We start from the raw sequence: 12,144 nt of genomic DNA, 5'->3' as shown, positions 1-12,144 counted from the left end.
GACCTGGGTCTGGGGCTTGGTCCTTTGGGATCAGGAGAACCTTTTTCTTTTACTGGGGTATTGGTTTTCATAACCCTTTGTCCCCATAACGAGTGGCACTGGTGGTAATACTGGGAAACTGGAGTGTCTAAGGAGATTGCTTGTGAGACTTGCGGTTAGCCAGGGGGTGAGACTGAAGTCCTCTTAGTCTGGCTGGTTTGGTTTGCCTTAGAGGTGGAAAAAACCCCAGCCTTGGGCTGTAACTGCCCTGTTTGAGCAATTTGTCCTGAGTTGGCACTCTCAGTTGGGTTCCGCCAGAACCGCATTGTCACACCAGGAGTCCTGGCTCCCAGCCCCCCCTGCTCTATCCCACTAGACGCTGCTCCCCTCCCCTGGGTCACTCGGGACCAGCCCCAGCACTGACTGTGTGGGGCAGAGCCCCACCCTCGCTGCAACCCCCCCGGCATTGTCTACAGGAGGCAGTGCTCCCCGGCACTGTGCATGTGGGGCAGCCTGACCCCCAGCTGCACCGGGCAGTGCCGCAGGGCTCCCCCAGCCCCCACCCCCGGCCCGGCACTGACCAGCTGTTGCACTGGTGGTGGATGGTGCTGCCGGCTGGATACTCTCTCGCCCGCTCCTCCTGCGACAGGTCGGAGGCCCATGGCACGGCAGGCGCAGGGACCAGCGAACAGCGGCATTCCTCCGGGGGCGCGCACGCCCCGTCCTGCAGCACCTGCAGCCACACAGCAGCTGCCACTTGCCCCCAGAAACAGGGCTGGGGAACCCCCTGTCCCCCCAGAGACCCAGGCTGGGGAACCCCCTGTTCCCCCCAGAGACCCAGTCTGGGGAACCCCCTGTCCCCCCAGAGACCCAGTCTGGGGAACCCCCTGTTCCCCCCCAAGACTAGGCCGGGGAACCCCCTGTCCCTGCAGAGACCCAGGCTGGGGAACTCCCTGTCCCACCAGAGACCGGGCCTGGGAACCCCCTGCCCCTCCCCGAGACTGGGCCTGGGAACCCCCTGGCCCCACCCACCAGAGACCAAGCTGGGGAACCCCTGACCCCCCCCGAGACCCAGGCTGGGGAACCCCCTGTTCCCCCCCAAGACTAGGCCGGGGAACCCCCTGTCCCCCCCAGAGACCCAGTCTGGGGAACCCCCTGTCCCCCCAGAGACCCAGTCTGGGGAACCCCCTGTTCCCCCCCAAGACTAGGCCGGGGAACCCCCTGTCCCTGCAGAGACCCAGGCTGGGGAACTCCCTGTCCCACCAGAGACCGGGCCTGGGAACCCCCTGCCCCTCCCCGAGACTGGGCCTGGGAACCCCCTGGCCCCACCCACCAGAGACCAAGCTGGGGAACCCCTGACCCCCCCCCGAGACCCAGGCTGGGGAACCCCCTGTCCCTGCAGAGACCAGGCTGGGATGCCCCTGCCCCCGCCTCCAAAGACCAGGCCGGGGAACCCTCTGCTCTCCCGGAGACCAGGCTAGGGACCCTGCCCCACAGCCTGGGAAGGAGGAACCCGGGGTCCCAGGGAGCCAGCCCTTGTCCATCCCCAGCAGACTCTGTCCAGGCCCCGCAGCTGGGGGGCTGGGGCCGTGGGTGCAGGCGCTGTCACAGGGACCCCCGTGCGCCAGTGGTAGGAGACCCTCTGCCCTCCGGGCTGCTGGGGTAGGGATGAGCCCAGGGGGAGGGGCAGGGAGGCGGCTCCCCTCCCCCGGCTCAGTGCCAGGCAGGGAGTGTCCGTGGCAGGGGGCCCGGGGAGCCAGAGCCCAGCCTGGGGCCCCGCGGGGTAGGCAGGGCTGGTGTCTCAGAGCCAGGAATCAGTGTCCTGCCGAGGGGGTGACATTGGGGGCAGAGACCCACCTGGCCGGGAGGGCAGGCGCAGCCAGGCTGGCACTCCTCCCGCAGGCACTCGGTCCCGGGGCGCAGGTCGGAGCAGGTGCGGGGACAGGCGTTGGCGCAATCGCTGTATACCTGGGGGCCCGGGCACTCTGCACAGAGCAGAGGAGGGGCAGGTCACACTGGGGAGCCACGAGCCCCCCAGCCTGCAATACACTGCCCGAGGGGGACCCATAGATCACGGGCAGGGGCGTCCACAGCCCGAGAGTCTCCCCTGCCTCAGACGCGCCAGATGGGGATTCCCCTCTGCCAGGCATGCCGTGCCCACGTGCGGACGGGATCTCCCCTGCCCCAGACACACCGTGCCCACGTGCGGACGGGATCTCCCTGCCCCAGACACACCGTGCCCACGTACGGACGGGATCTCCCCTGCCCCAGACGCGCCGCGCCCACGTGCGGACGGGATCTCCCTGCCCCAGACACACCGTGCCCACGTACGGACGGGATCTCCCCTGCCCCAGACGCGCCGCGCCCACGTGCGGACGGGATCTCCCTGCCCCAGACACACCGTGCCCACGTGCGGACGGGATCTCCCTGCCCCAGACGTGATGCGCCCACGTACGGACGGGATCTCCCCTGCCCCAGACGCGCCGCGCCCACGTGCGGACGGGATCTCCCTGCCCCAGACACACCGTGCCCACGTGCGGACGGGATCTCCCTGCCCCAGACACACCGTGCCCACGTACGGACGGGATCTCCCCTGCCCCAGACGCGCCGCGCCCACGTGCGGACGGGATCTCCCTGCCCCAGACACACCGTGCCCACGTGCGGACGGGATCTCCCTGCCCCAGACGTGATGTGCCCACGTACGGACGGGATCTCCCCTGCCCCAGACGCGACGCGCCCACGTACGGATGGGATCTCCCCTCCCCAGAGGCACCGTGCCCACGTACGGATGGGATCTCCCCTGCCCCAGACGCGCCGGTCCACGTGCGGACGGGGTCTCCCCTCTCCCAAACGCGCCGCACCGTATGCTGACAGGGATTCTCCCCCAGGTCCCGCTGGGGGGTCTATGTGACATGCTGGGCGCTGGCTGCAGGCTCTAGGGGGCGCCGCTCTCTCCCCCGGTCCCCCACCTAGGCCGTACCTGGCGTGCAGTTATGGGTGTGGCAGGCACGGTGCAGCAGCAGGGGGGCAGGGCAGAGCTCCCCCCGGCCCTCCCCTGGGGACAGCAGGCTCCGGCTCCGCTCCGACACGCCCCCCCCACAGCTGGCGCTGCAGGGGCTCCACGCCGACCAGCGGCTCAGCTGGCAGCCGGCTGCAAGGGCAGGGCAGGGTCAGGCGGGGGGCAGGGCTCAGGGAAGGCAGCGACCGGGGGGTGCAGGTTGTGGGGGGGATCCCGGGACACCAGGGAGGTGCTCACTCCTTGGGGATACAACAGGCAACAAGGGCAGCAGCTGCTGAAGGGACCCAGATGGCCATGGGGCCGGCACCCTCCCAGGCAAGGCTGTGGGGCCAGCACCCACCCGGGCAGGGCCGTGGGGCTGGCTCCGTGGGGCTGGCACTCACCCGGGCAGGGCCCTGGGGCTGGTTCTGTGGGGCTGGCACTCACAGGGGCAGGGCTGTGGGGCAGGGCCGTGGGGCTGGCACTCGCCCGGGCAGGGCCGTGGGGCTGGCTCTGCGGGGCTGGCACTCACCGGGGCAGGGCAGTGGGGCTGGCTCCGTGGGGCCGGCACTCACCCGGGCAGGGCCATGGGGCTGGCTCCGTGGGGCTGGCACTCACAGGGGCAGGGCTGTGGGACTGGCACCTGCCCGGGCAGGGCCGTGGGGCTGGCTCCATGGGGCTGGCACTCACCGGGGCAGGGCCGTGGGGCTGGCACTCACCGGGGCAGGGCCGTGGGGCCGGCACTCACCGGGGCAGGGCTGCAGGTTGCACTCCGCGATCTCCTCCATGGCGTCGGTGGTGCACGGGGCCCCGGCGGGGCTCTCCTGGCAGGTGCGGTGCCGGAGCGTGCTGCCTCCCCCGCAGGTGACCGAGCAGGGGCTCCACTCGGACCAGGGCCCGTAGGAGGGGCACTCCAGATCGGGGCAGGCGAAGGTGCCGTTCTCGCACGTGCTGCAGGCAGAGACACGGCTCGGGGGGGTCACAGACACGCACCCACAACCACAATCTGCCCCCGCCCAATGGCCGGGCTCAGCCCCTCAGCAAGTGCCCGGCAGCACACAGCCCGCACCCCGCTGGCGACAGGCACCCGCCCAGTTCTCCCCTGGCACTGCCGGCTGCCAGGCCCCCAGCTCGGGGCAGACATTCCTCGCATTGCTCCTACGCGCCGGCCCTCGGGCTTCCTGGACTGTTCCCATCCTCTGCAGGGCCACTGCTCCCAGCTCTGTGCCCTCCCGTGCCCGCAGCCCACTCCCCCTGGGTGCCACGGTCACTGCCAACCCCATCGACTACGGGCACTGCCCGAGGAACTCCACGGGTAACCCCCTTGTTGCGGAGTGTGGGGGAGTCAGGGCCCTGCACCCCTCTTCCCGAGATTCACTGCGACTCTCAACCAGCCAGTAAAGCAGAAGGTTTATTTAAGGACAGGAACACAGTCTCAAGCAGAGCGTGTAGGTACGACCAGACCCCCTCAATTAGGTCCCTCGGGGAGGTTCAGGGAGCTTAGACCCCAGCTTGGGGTTCCCTGCGTTGCACCACCCAGCCCAAACCGAAACCAAACTCCAAGCCCCTCCTGCTGCTCCTCTCCTTTGTTCAGTCTCCCGGGCAGAAGGTGTTAATTCTCCCCCCACCCCCCCCACCCCCCCCCACCCCACCCCCGTTCCTGGCTCAGGTTACAGCTCAGGTAGCTTCCTTCAAGGGAAGTCCCCCCTCCTCACTGCAATCCCCCTGCAACATTCCCAGGTCAAATCTGCCCTGCTCCCTGCTCCGTCACACCCCTGCCAGCGCAAGGGCCCCCCACGAAGCCTGCGCTGTGCTGCTCTGCTCCCACGTAACGGGCACTGCCCGCGTGACAGTGGGTCCTCAGGCCCTAGCGCCGCACCTCCCACATGGACACCCCCGAGTCGCCGGGCCCGGCCTGGCTCTGGACACCCCTTTGCCGCGGGCTGGGATTAGACTTCCCTTGCTGGTGTCTCCAGGAGACGCACACGCTGAGCTCTGGGCCTGTGCGGCTCCCTTTGGGCCACGTTCCCCGTTCCCCCGGCCAGGGTCCCCTCCCAGAGCGAGGCACCGGCCAGCCCCTCCGGAGCTCGGGGGAAGGATCCGGGGCCCCCGTTCGGCCGCACTCAGCGCTTACCTTCCCCACTCCCGCCCGCTCCTTACCAGTTGTGACAGTCCAGCTCGGCAGCTTGCCCCGGCCAGAGCTCCCGCGTGCCGTTGGCTGTGGGCAGCCCGCAGCGGCAGGCCAGCACTGGCACGCACACGCCGTCCTGCAGCAGCTGCCCCTCGGGGCACCGGCAGCCTGGCGGAGGAGCGGGAGGTGAGGGGTTGGGACCAGGCACCCCAAGTTTGGGACTGAGAGTGGGGGAGGGAAGAGGTGGGGGCTGAACAGGAGGTGGAGTTCAGTGGGATGGCAGGATGGGCTGGGGGGTCTGAGTGGGAGCCGCGGGGCTGGGTACGGATGGGAGGAGAGCTGAGCAAGTGCCATGGGGTTGGGTATGGATGGGCTGAGGGGGATGAGGGGGCTGTGTGAGTGCCATGGGGCTGGGTGTATGTGGGGCAGGAGGACGGGGGCCTGGGTGAACGCTGTGGTGCTGGGTGGATGGGGGGACAGGGCTGGGTGAGCGCCGTGGGGCTGGGTAATGTGGGGCAGGAGGACGAGGGGACTGGGTGAGTGCTATGGGGCTGGGTGGATGGGGGGACAGGGCTGGGTGAGTGCCATGGGGCTGGGCGGATGTGGGGCAGGAGGATGAAGGGGCTGGGTGAGTGCCATGGGACTGGGTGGCTGGTGGGGGACAAGGAGGGTGGGTGAGTGCCATGGGGCTGGGTGGCTGGTGGGGGACAAGGAGGCTGGGTGAGTGCCATGGGGCTGGGTGGCTGGTGGGGGACAAGGAGGCTGGGTGAGCGCCATGGGGCTGGGTGGATGTGGGGTGTGACGAACTGGGCCTGTTCTCACGGTGGTCTGTGAATGCTGACAGGGGAGTGTGCTGGGATAGTCTGCATTGCAGGATGGGATCTGCCCGAGGGCGCCCGAGGGCGCATACCTGAGTGTGTAATATGAGAACCCAGGAAGGGGTTGAAGGAGAGGCGACTCCTTAGCCCGGGAAACTGAAAAAAGGCTGTGGGAGGGGTCGCTAAGGGCAGAGGGCTGGAAGCAGGCTGGAAGGAGGCTGGAGAGATGGCTGGGAGGCAGAGATGGCTCTGACCCCCCAAAGGGGGGTGGGCTGGCATGCCCTGGGACCCCAAGCTGGACCTAACTGAGGGGGGCCCTGTTGTCTGTGCCTGCAAGACCTGTCTTGGACTGCATTCCTGTCATCCAGATAAACCTTCTGCTTTACTGGCTGGCTGAGAGTCATGGTGAATCGCAGGAAGCCGGGGGTGCAGGGCCCTGAGTCCCCCAATACTCCGCAACATGGGGCAGGACGGGGGACTGGGTGAGCGCCATGGGGCTGGGTGGATGTGGGGCAGGACGGGGGACTGGGTGAGCGCCGTGGGACTGGGTGGATGTGGGGGATGAGGCGCTGGGTGAGCGCTGTGGGGCAGGAGGACACGGGGCTGGGTGAGCGCCGTGGGGCTGGGTGGATGGCGGGGCAGGAGGACAGGGGGCTGGGTGAGCGCTGTGGGGCTGGGTGGATGGCGGGGCAGGAGGACAGGGGGCTGGATGAGCGCTGTGGGGCTGGGTGGATGGCGGGGCAGGAGGACAGGGGGCTGGATGAGTGCCGTGGGACTGGGTGGATGTGGGGGATGAGGGGCTGGGTGAGCGCTGTGGGGCAGGAGGACAGGGGGCTGGGTGAGCGCCGTGGGACTGGGTGGATGTGGGGCAGGGGGCCAAGGGGGCTGGATGAGCACCGTGGGGGGGGTACAGCCGGGGGCGAGGGGGGGGGTACCTGGCTTGCACTCCCCCTGCAGACACTCCACGTGCTCCCACAGGTCGGCGCAGGTGCGGGGGCAGCGGTTGGCGCAGGCCGGGGCGTGCTCCTTGCCCCGATCCTCACACTCCTCCCCTGGGGGCACAGACGGGGAGTCAGGGAGCCCCCACACCTGCCCTGGAGCCAGCCCCACTCAGCGCCCCCCGCAGGCGACGGGGGCAAGGCCGGGAGGGGCAGAGCCAGACTCCGTCAGAGGCCCGGCGGGCAGGTTCCCCCTCCCCCAGGATGTGGCTGGGCCCCTGGGGCAGCAGGAAGCTAGACGGGGCGCAGCGCTCGAGTGGGGGGCTCCCATCCCCCCCTCCATCATCCCCCCAGCTCCCGACTGCCCAGTCCAAGGGCCCTGCCTGCCATGGGGCGACCGTGGACGAGGGCTGGGAACCCTTGCAACACATGGCAGGGCCTGTGCCAGGGACGGGCTTGGGTGGGTGGCAAGGCCCTGTGCCGGGCGCAGGTGGGCAGCAGGGCCCTTTGCTGGGGACGGTTGGGCGGCCGGGCCCCGTGCCGGGGACGGGTGGGCGGCAGGACCCCATGCCGGGGATGGGCTTGGATGGGTGGCAAGGCCCTGTGCCAGGCACGGGTGGGCAGCAGGGCCCGGCACCAATTGCAGGTGGGCAGCAGGGCCCTGCGCTGGGGACAGGTGGGCGGCAGGGCCCCGTGCCGGGGACGGGTGGGCGGCAGAGCCCCGTGCCGGGGACGGGTGGGCGGCAGAGCCCCGTGCCGGGGACGGGTGGGCGGCAGGGCCCCGTGTCGGGGACAGGTGGGCGGCAGGGCCCCGGGCCGGGTTACCTGGGCAGGCGGCCGTGTTGCAGCTCTCCGACTGGACCCGGGCTCCCCAGCACCACCTGCCCTCGGCCGGGTGCTGGACGTGGCGCCGGCGCAGCCGGAAGCCACCGCTGCAGGGCTCCCGGCACGGGCCCCAGGGGCTCCACTCGCTCCACAGGCAGAGATCTGAGACAGAGACAGAGACAGAGCTGCAGCGCTGGGCACCCAACACCCCTCCCCTCCCACGGCCCTCCCTGGCCCCACACCCCCACCCTGCCCGTGGGGCAGCAGGGATGCCAGCCTCCACCTCTTGGGCCCCAGGCTGCCCTGGGGGCATCCACCCACCACTGAAATGCAGCCACTGCTGGGGCAGGGGATCTAGGGAGCCAGGTGGGGGGAGGACTCCCCAGCAGGTGTTAACCCAGAGCCCCAGCTAAACACCCCCACCCTGAGACAGGCACATGGGGCCTGCACTGACAGAGACAGCCCAGCGCCCCCCACCCCAGCCCCCCTGCTTCCCACAGCCCAGCGCCCCCTCCTGAACCCCCCATCCCTACAACCCAGCGCCCCCTCCTGAGCCCCCCTGCTTCCCACAGCCCAGCGCCCCCTCCTGAGCCCCCCTGCTTCCCACAGCCCTGAACCCCCCCATCCCTACAGCCCAGCGCCCCCTCCTGAGCCCCCCTGCTTCCCACAGCCCAGCGCCCCCTCCTGAGCCCCCCTGCTTCCCACAGCCCAGCGCTCCCTCCTGAGCCCCCCGTCCCTACAGCCCAGCGCCCCCTTCTGAGCCCCCCCGTCCCTACAACCCAGCGCCCCCTCCTGCGCCCCCCTGTCCCTACAGCCCAGCTGTGACGTTATTGACATAAAATGGGACCGTATAGATCATTGTTGCAACCAAGGTCCTGTAGTGGCACCCAAATCTTGTATAAAGGGGGTCAAATGGGGTGTCTAGGACAAGGTTATGGTTTACTGGTTATGATTGTGCTGTCTGTGTGTGTGTATCAGTTTTGTAGTTGAAGTTATGAATATTGGCTCTATACTGTCTGTATTTCAAACTTATGCTATGCTGCTGGGTGACATCCCAGACAAGCTGAGATTAGCTCTGCCTAGTCTGCTTGATGGCCCATTAAGGACCATCAGCTATACAATGGACCCATTGAGAGAAGGCAGATACGCCTTGTAACTCAGCAAAGTATGCAGGGACTGGCCCATGTGACTCCAGACTCCATTTTGCTGTAATTTTCCACAGTAAGAACAAAGAGGTGTTCTTACACCTGGAAAAGACTATAAAAGGCTGATGCCTCATCTCCATCTGGTCTTCAATCCTGCTTCTTACCTCTGGAGAAACTTTGCTACAAGCTGAAGCTTTGAACAAAGGACTGAGGACCCATCCCAGCGGGGGATGTATTCCAGAGACCTGATTTGAACCTGCAGTTTATTCCATCGCTGCTGCAAGCCTGAACCAAGAACTTTGCCATTACTGTATGTAATTGATTCCATTTAACCAATTCTAACTCTCATCTCTATCTTTTTCCTTTTATGAATAAACCTTTAGATTTTAGATTCTAAAGGATTGGCAACAGCGTGATTTGTGGGAAAGATCTGATTTGTATATTGACCTGGGTCTGGGGCTTGGTCCTTTGGGATCAGGGGAACCTTTTTCTTTTACTGGGGTATTGGTTTTTATAACCATTTGTCCCCATAACGTGTGGCACTGGTGGTAATACTGGGAAACTGGAGTGTCTAAGGAGATTGCTTGAGAGACTTGCGGTTAGCCAGTGGGGTGAGACCGAAGTTCTCCTAGTCTGGCTGGTTTGGTTTGCCTTAGAGGTGGAAAAAACCCCAGCCTTGGGCTGTAACTGCCCTGTTTAAGCAATTTGTCCTGAGTTGGCACTCTCAGTTGGGTTCCGCCAGAGCCGCATTGTCACAGTGGCGTAGTCGTGCTTGGATCCACAGAACCAGGTCAATTAAGCTTTGGGTCAGAACCCCGCGCTATCCAAATTTGAATTTTGGGATTGAGAGTTTTGTTGGTTAAAGAGCTGCTGCAATGGCTGAGCAAAGAGCATATGAGGGACTTGACAAAAAAGCCCTGGAAAATTTGTGTTCAGAAAAGAGGATAAGTTTTAGAAAGAAAGCTACAAATCAAGAACTGAGAAATCTGTTAATAGCCAGTGATCAGGGGGCAAGAGCACAGCCCTTACCTGACGCTACAGAAGATGCAGAAAAGATTAGGATGCAAAAGGCAACAAGTAAACTGCAATTTGAGCATGAACAGAAGCTAGCAGATCTTCGATTGCTGGAGAAGCAAAAAATAGCAGAATTAGAGAAGGAAGCCGATCAAAGAAAGAAGGAGGCTGCTGAGAGAGAAGAGAGAGCTCGTAAGGGACGTCTAGAGCTGCTCGCTGCTGAGCAGGAGACTCACAGGATGGAACAGGAGATGGCCAGACTTCAGCTCCAAGTACTGGAAGAGCGGAGAAAGTCATCCCCACCTGGTACTCCACTTCCCCCCCGCCATGAGAAAAACTGGGAAAGGATGTGTCCCATTTACAATGATACTGAAGATATAGAGGAGTTTTTGTCTACCTTTGAACGCCTCTGCAATCTGTACCAGATCCCTGAGGGTCAGCGAATGCCTGTCCTGCTGACCAGACTGACTGGAAAAGCCAGGGAGGTATTCAATGACTTGGGGGAACAAGAAGCCTTAGATTATGAGCGGTTTAAGGATTCTGTGTTAAGGCGGTTCAAGGTTACTCCTGAATCTTACAGAGTTAAGTTTAGAGAGTTTAAAATGTCTAAGGATTGTACTTTTGTAGAATGTGCTCATAAGCTGATGGGTTTTGTTAAAAAGTGGGTTATGGGAGCCAAGGCGCATGGGAGTTTTGAAAAACTGCTGGATTTAATAACTTTGGAACAGTTCTTAGACATTGTGCCTGACCATGTGAGAGCGGCTGTGTGTGACAGGGACCCTGAGTCAGTCCTACGGGCAGCAGAGATTGCGGATGCCCATACCCAAAACAGGGCTCGAGAAGGGTGTAAAACCCCGGGGAAAACTAATCACCATTCTCCCCAGTTCAAGAGGAGGGAAGGATTTAAAAATAAACCTGACTCTTCTAAAGGAGTTCAAGGGGGCCCGGAGGGTAGGAACTCACATCCCAGGACGGAACAGGTTACATGCTATCACTGTGGTATCCTGGGCCACATGAGACCAGACTGCCCGACACTGAAGGGCAGCCCAAAACCAGCAACCCCAAATGCCACGGCCAATCCTAACCCTGTTGTTGTAAACTCACAGGCAAGCCACACAGAGCCCAGCATTGGTGCCCTGTGTGCAAATGCTGTTTCTGTGGTCTCTGAAGAATTTGACCTTAAAACTCACATTAAAGCTAAATATGGGGGAAATAACGCAGAGTTTATTAGCAGTGCAGAAGTGAATGGAGTGAGGTGTATGGCATGGAGGGACACCGCAGCAGATATTACTTTGGTTAAAGCAAGTCTTGTCAGGAAGGAAGATTATTTGCCAGGTGAAGATGTAACTGTTTTTGTCAGGGTGCCTTTGGCTAAAATCCACCTGAAATGGAAGGGATTGGAGGGCACCATGGTTGTGGGAGTAAAAGACATAATCCCTAAGGATATTATGATTGGAAATGATATTAAAGCTATGGTCAGTCAAGTTAATACAAACCAGGCACAAGAGAGGATTGATCCTAAGGTTGTGCCTATGGAGGGTTTCTCCAAAAGTTTGTCTTTGGAAAGTAGCTGTTCGGCTGTGAATGAAGTTTCTGAATGTCTATCTAATGTCTCAGAAGTAAATCTGGAATTAGATCAAGCGAAGGGAGAGGAGAACAAGGAGATTTTGGATGAGCCTAGGCAGTCTTGTGAGCTGATGGCTTTATCTAGTCAGCAGTTTGGGAAGGCAAGGAGAGTGGAAGATGGGTGCCCCTATACCTTACCTGTTTCCTGTGCAAAGAATAGTGACAATGAAGGAAATGTGCCTGTGTCTGTCAGGGGTATTGACTTGCCTATGGACGAAGCTACCCCAGTCTCCAAGCAGTTGTCTGTGAACAGCCCGGTGTGCTGGGACAAGGGAAATGAAATCCCAAACCGTATGTCTAGTAAAGGAAAATGCGTCTCCAGCTCTTTTTTGTCTGTGGAGCAGACAGAAGGTGCCTTTCGGCCTGTGATGGTTGAGAGTAATTTAGTTGTCTCAGAGTTGGTTCTGGATTCAACTAAAGCCCAGGAAGGGAATGGTCCTAAGTTTGCATCTGCTGGGGAGAATGGCACCGTAACTAGGTTGCATCCAATTAGTGTCTTAGCTAAATCCCAGAGATCAGACAATTCTGGTGCTTGTATTTTGCCTGTTGCTCATGTGTGGTTGGAGAAGGGTGTAACAACTCTGTCTGATCAGGGTGATACCCTTGCCAGGGCACAAGAAGAGCAGAAAGGTAATTTGGTTGTGGTAACTACGGACAGTTTAATAACTTG

At 62.7% G+C, this 12,144-nt stretch overlaps 1 protein-coding gene across 1 annotated transcript in view; it reads right to left on the bottom strand.

Moving 5' to 3' along the window:
* The window catches only part of LOC128831358 (SCO-spondin-like), a 141,278-nt gene that overhangs the window by 9,316 nt on the left and 119,818 nt on the right, over positions 1-12,144 (bottom strand). Inside the window, exons 99-105 of the mRNA XM_054017670.1 lie at positions 7,690-7,851; positions 6,862-6,978; positions 5,138-5,276; positions 3,726-3,928; positions 2,960-3,130; positions 1,837-1,964; positions 561-712 (exon numbers count right to left, since the gene is read on the bottom strand). Coding sequence (XP_053873645.1) covers positions 561-712; positions 1,837-1,964; positions 2,960-3,130; positions 3,726-3,928; positions 5,138-5,276; positions 6,862-6,978; positions 7,690-7,851 — 1,072 coding nt within the window. The remainder of the gene's footprint in view (positions 1-560; positions 713-1,836; positions 1,965-2,959; positions 3,131-3,725; positions 3,929-5,137; positions 5,277-6,861; positions 6,979-7,689; positions 7,852-12,144) is intronic.

The sequence above is a fragment of the Malaclemys terrapin genome, chromosome 2, assembly GCF_027887155.1.
Source record: "Malaclemys terrapin pileata isolate rMalTer1 chromosome 2, rMalTer1.hap1, whole genome shotgun sequence".
NCBI lineage: Eukaryota > Metazoa > Chordata > Testudines > Emydidae > Malaclemys > Malaclemys terrapin.
This window is presented reverse-complemented; position numbering and strand designations above follow the sequence as displayed.